Source organism: Psammomys obesus, unplaced genomic scaffold (assembly GCF_907164565.1).
Source record: "Psammomys obesus unplaced genomic scaffold, mPsaObe1.curated_primary_1811, whole genome shotgun sequence".
NCBI classification, from domain to species: domain Eukaryota; kingdom Metazoa; phylum Chordata; class Mammalia; order Rodentia; family Muridae; genus Psammomys; species Psammomys obesus.
The window spans coordinates 891,037-897,036 of NW_026590715.1; the positions used below are offsets into that span (position 1 = coordinate 891,037).

Below are 6,000 nucleotides of genomic sequence, written 5' to 3' on the forward strand. Positions count from 1 at the left end.
CCTTCTCCATAGAACAAAGTGGCTGTGGAGGCAAACAAAGTGTTTATTGTCCTAAGTGATTTTTTTCAAAGGCCTAGTCATAACCAGCCTATAATATGACTAAATGAAATGACATGTAAAAAGCTTTTTAGCAAAGTCAGAGTAATGTTTTCTTCCCTTTCTATTTTTTTTTGTTTTTGTCTAACCATGGAAAAAATAAATTACTAAGCAAGCTAATAAGCAAGCAAACAAGTAAAACACTATTTTATTTAATTCCCAAAGCATTTAGCAGTGGGACTCTATTCACACGATGACTTTGCTAATTACAAATGAGTCTCATGTAGTATTTAAACCATTTATAAGGTTCTTAGAAGTTTTTGTGTTCTGTGCTCCCTCTGCTTGTAACAACATAACTATAATCCTCCAACTGAAAGAAAAGTATTGTTTTTGAAATGTCCTATTAGTCATTGTTTATTTACTTAAATGAACACCCCCTTACCATGCACATTCTCCCTCCACTATTTCCCAACACTCCTTGCCTCAACTGTGAACACTGATGCCAACATAGACAGGGAGAGTGTGGTATACCAAACCTTTCAAGAACTGCCCTTTTCTATCTGCACCTACAATTCCTGCAACCTTTCTTTTTTTGTGATTTTTTATTTTTTTTAATTTTATTTTTTTCTTATCAGTTACATTTTATTAACTCTGTATCCCAGCCATATCCCGCTCCCTCATTCCCTCCCAATCCCACCCTCCCTCCCTCATCTCCACAGTGCCCCTTTCCAAGTCCACTGATAGGGGGGACCTCCTCCCCATTCATCCCATCTTGTTTTATCAGGTATCTTCAGGACTGGCTGCAAAGCCCTCCTCTGTGGCCTAACAGGACTGCTCCTCCCTTGGGGGGTGGGGAGGTCAAAGAGCCAGTCACTGAGTTCCTGTTAGAAATAGTCCTTGTACCAAACATATCTGGGCACAGGGTCTTTTCTGAGACTGACACTCAACCAAGGACCATCTATGGATATAACCTAGAACTTCTGCTCGGATGTGGCCCGTGGTAGCTCAGTAACCAAGTAGTTTTCCAAAGTAAGGGGAACACGGACTATTTCTAACAGGATCTCAAGGGCAGGCTGTTTGACCACCCCCCCACCCGGGGAGGAGCAGTCTGTTAGGCCACAGAGGAGGACTTTGCAGCCAGCCCTGAAGATACCTGATAAAACAGGGTCAGATGAAAGGGGAGGAGGTCCTCCCCTATCAGTGGACTTGGAAAGGGGCAGGGAGGAGACCAGGGAAGGAGTGTGGGGTTGGGGAGGGAATGAGGGAGCGGGATACAGCTGGGACACAGAGTTAACAAAATGTAACTAAAAAGAAAAAAATAATAAAATAATAATAATAATAATAATAATAATAATAATAATAATAATAAAAAAGAAATAGTCCTTGTTCCCCTCACTATGGGAACCAATTGGTTACTGTGCTAACTGTGATTCATCCCTCAACAGTGTTCTGGGACTGGGAACAGCCTTTGCTGCATTATCATCTGGTGACTCCTGCTCAACCTTTAATACCAGACGAGAAACATCACAGCCTTCCTTGAGCTGCCTTTCCCACAGCTGCAGTCACACTGATAGCACTTTGCTGAAAACAGTTAAGACTCAAGTTATACATTATGACAATCTTGTGTTCACAAGGCTCTCTTCAACATTAGACAGTGACCACCTAGGAGAAAGGGACTGAAACATAACTTCCAACCTTTCTACTTAACCCTACTAAATATCTAGCACACTTTTTGGTGCTGTTGATAGTCAATGTTGTAAAAAGGTGATTATTTGGATCAGAAAAGTAAATAATACTGTGGTCTAATAGCAGAAAGATAAAAGTGATAAGAATTCTGAAGGAAGCAAAAGAGATGAGGGGAAAGGGTTAACAAAATAAGGTAGGAACAGAGAAATTTAGAAAGGAAATATGTGAAGAACTGCTAGAGTAAAATAAGTTAATTCTAGGTTCTGAGAAATGTCAAGAAAGAGACTGCGGTGTTCAGAGAAGAGCTGGAGGGAAGACATGGGAAGCATTTATAGGTTCTGAACTAGGCTATTGCCTTGGGCTGCAGTTAGGAGCTAGCCAACCATGTCACAAAGCATCTTTATTCTGATCCAGATGTAAGAATTTTCTCCTTCAGTTTGAAAGCACATTTGTGTGTGTGTGTGAGTGTGGGGGGTGGAGAAAGAGAGAGAAAGAGAGGCAAAATACTTCTTCCTGTCTTTTGAGAATAGTTTATGCTGAAAAAAAAAAGTCCCCAAAGGGCAATGCCATAACAAGTTTCCAGCTGTCTTTGGTTTTGATATATCAGAAGAGGTCATTTCTTCAGATCTACAGGGAGCCTGTGGCTCCTGACAGGAGTGAAAACCTTTGTATACCCCCTGTGAATGAGGGTAGCATGCTGTTATGATGATGCATCTAAACAATCCATAGTATTTATTATGATCTTTAAGACAGAATGACTTTGCAGATTCACCAAGCTCTCTTCTTCACAGGAGGTGTGCCCCTTGATGGTTGCAGCCTTTTGGAGTTTTTTCCCTCCGGTAACCAATAGTATCTTGTGCTATAGAAAGCAGCACAGTTTATCTTTGGACAAACATTAGGAACTCAGTTTGATAGTATTTGTTCTGTCATTTAATATGGGGCTGATTTACATATCAAGTGGGAATAATGTCACCTACTTTATAGGGTTACTGTGAAGAATGAAATTACACAATATATAAAATCCCACATTTCCTAGCGATTCCCACTGCAAATCTCTTCTGTTATTTTTTATTTTAATTAATCAATTAATTTTTATTAATTATATTTTATTTACTTTGTATCTCAGCTGTAGCCTCCTCCCTCTTCTCCTTCCTAATCCTGTGCTCCCTCCCTCTTCTGTACCTGTGCCCCTCCCCCAGTCCACTGGCAGGGGAGATCCTCCTCCCCTTCCATTTGACCCTAGCATAATCAGGTCTCATCAGGACTGGTTGCATGTCTTCCTCTGTAGCCTGGTAAGGCTGATTCCCCATCAGGGAGAGGTGATCAAAGAGTCAAGCACTGAGCTCATGTCAGTCCCTGCTTCCCTTACTAGGGAACCCACTTGGACACTGAGCTGCCATGGGCTACATTTGTGCAGGAGTTCTAGGTTATCTCCGTGCATGGTTCCTGGTTGGAGTATCAGTCTCAGAAAAGACCCCTGGGCCCACATATTTTGGTTATGTTGCTCTCCTTGTGGAGCTCCTGTCCTCTCCATGTCTTTCATCTTCCCCTTCTTTCATAGTGATTTTCTTCTGATCCTCTTACCAACCTGCCATTTATTTTCATTTTCAGTTTAGGTCCTTTAATGCCCCCATCATGGTTCTTCCTTCCTGTAGTCTTGAAAGGTACTTTGTGCTATGAATTTATCATGTTTTGTTTTCCCCATTTCTCTTTTTCCTGGCTCTAGAAGAAAACACCAGCAGCCCCAACAAAGAAAACAAGCACCACCTTCAACATCGTGGGAACCACCTATCCTATCAACCTGGCCAAGGACACAGAGTTCTCCACCATCTCCAAGGGTGCCGCTGCTCCCAGTGCTTCTTCAACCCCAACAGTAATTGCTTCACCCAAGGCCACTTATGTGCAGGACAGCCCTGCTGAGACGAAGACCTACAACAGTGTCAGCAGGGTTGACAAAATTTCCCGCATTATCTTCCCTGTACTCTTTGCCATATTCAATCTTGTCTATTGGGCTACATATGTGAACCGGGAATCGGCTATAAAGGGCATGATCCGCAAACAGTAGATAATAGTGGCAGCACAGCAACCAGAGCACTGTATACCCCATAAAGCATCCAATTTCCCAAACTGCAGGGCTCCCTTTCTTCATGTGTTTTATGATTCTGTTAACCCTCTTCCAAACTGAGTGTAATCACTTTCTCATTCATATTTATGAACCTCGATGAAAATGAAACAACAGAAAAATGACTTTTCCCTTGAACATTGCTTGGATTGAGCCAAACACTGCCATTTGTCCAGTTTCTCATCTTAGTATGCCAGTCTCCCCCAGCTGATGGCACTGCATGTGTTTAATTTCACTCTGCCTACCAGAGAAGTATAGGAGAATCTACTTATAGGGGAATTTATTCCTTCTAGGGGAAACCTTGGCTATGTGAGGTCCAGGGTGTTGAGATCCAGGAGGATTATTGTTGACTAGGCTTCACTGGATGGTTCCAACTCACTATGGAGTCAACCTGAATTGTCTCATATAATACCTCACATGCCTCCATCAGTTCTTACTTAGACATATGAACTGTTAGAATGAGGAGAAGCCTGTAGAAACTTCTGAAGTAACCCCTTAAATAGTTTCTTGCCTTGGAAGTCAGTGGGAACAATTGAGGCTCACCTCTATCAAACATGTATGATTTTTTAAAAAAAGAACTAGTTGGGTCTTTCCAGCATTAAATCAATGGGCTTTACTGTAGTTTCAGCCAGCCCCACAGAAAAGTAGCACCTCAATATATATCCTCTCAAAGAAAGTCCCCTTGCCTCAATAACACTGAGCCCTTTATAGCCAACTGAATATTGCTTACTTTGAATTTATGGCTACCTGCAATCTCATCTGGGGAAAAAATGAACAAACACTTTTAACTTAAATTAAAAAGGTACATGTACACACAAAATAATCTAGATCAAATGTCTATACAAGAATTGTTTAAAGACGGGGAATATAAGAAACTCACCTCCCTTCCAAGGCAAATAGGCAAATAGTAGATGGAATAAGATGGTTTGTACTGGGTGACGGCTGAAATCTGCCTCAGAAGAAAGGGCCACAAACAGGGGAATGTCAACTTTTTCTTCTGCATTATACATATAGTGCCCTCTTTCAGGCCCAGTCACTTTGCTACCATTATGCCAAGGACTTCTTACCTACTTTGGATGCCATTTGTAATAAGGGGTGAATTGCAGATTCATACAAATATCTCTACTTATTTTTGAGTCTGTTAAATCATTAACTTTATTACCAATTTTATAATGTATTAGAGGCCATTTGATCTTATTTATTCTTAAATGTGAACAAAAAGAATAGGCACAATTTTTATAAGGTAGTCCCAGAAGTTTGAATAATTTGCCTGTACTTCTTATAAATGTCTTTAATAAATATCCCACACACATTTCTAAAGATCAAATGAAAGAATAACTGAGAAACCAGAGCCATTCTGACCTTAGAATCAGCATAACCATAGTGGGCCCTCTGGGTCATGAAGACAGTTTGGATGTTATAAAGGTCCTCAGAAAGGAAACAATACTACTAGATCACTTCTAGTAGTAATTACGCAAAAGAATGAGACTGTTCAATACAACTGCCCCAGCCTCTTTGGATCTGAACAGCTCAACTAGTCTAGAGTATCCAAAAGGTCCAAGGTAAAGCCACAAGTAGCACTACAAGCAGAGTCTCCCTACCCATTCATTCACTGAACAAAGCTCCTAAGGGGTGTATCATTAAATGCTGGTTGCCTTTTCATTCATCTTTTCCTTATCCCCTGCTTCCTTGCCATTGTTGGGATAATGCATGCCAGTCCCATTATTCTTAAGACTGTGTCTGTAGGTAAACTTATGACTAGAAGAGTGTAGTCTTGTGGATGTGTGTGGATGGGGGGTGGGTGGGATGGGGGGCTGTTAATGATTGTCTTAAGGAATTTAGAATGGAAGCCTGACCTTTGCCTCTCTGTAGAAATTGTGTTTCCAAATGCTTTGGTGTAATGTTTAGCGGCTGTTTATTAAACTCTATGAATTGTACTTATGCTGGAATACCTTCATTGGTTGCTATTATTTTTACAGACAGTACTATATACTTCACTTTGACACCTATTTTCCACCTCAACTTTCCACTTCTTAACAGCATTAGAATATACTGGAAAAGGTTGTTTCCACAGCATGAGATTTGTTACAGTGATCCAAAATGGATCCTGTCTGAAAATGTAGCTTTGAATGAATCAAGGGCATCCTTACCGAACA

The 6,000-nt window shown here is 40.8% G+C and overlaps 1 protein-coding gene across 3 annotated transcripts in view; it reads left to right on the forward strand.

The window, feature by feature from the left end:
* The window catches only part of Gabra3 (gamma-aminobutyric acid type A receptor subunit alpha3), a 305,868-nt gene extending 300,083 nt beyond the window's left edge, over nt 1-5,785 (forward strand). For all 3 annotated transcript variants that reach the window (XM_055608773.1, XM_055608771.1, XM_055608772.1), the window contains one exon: nt 3,449-5,785. In XM_055608773.1, the coding sequence (XP_055464748.1) occupies nt 3,449-3,787 (339 nt within the window). In that variant the 3' untranslated portion in view covers nt 3,788-5,785. The remainder of the gene's footprint in view (nt 1-3,448) is intronic.
* Nucleotides 5,786-6,000: the final 215 nt, after the last annotated feature.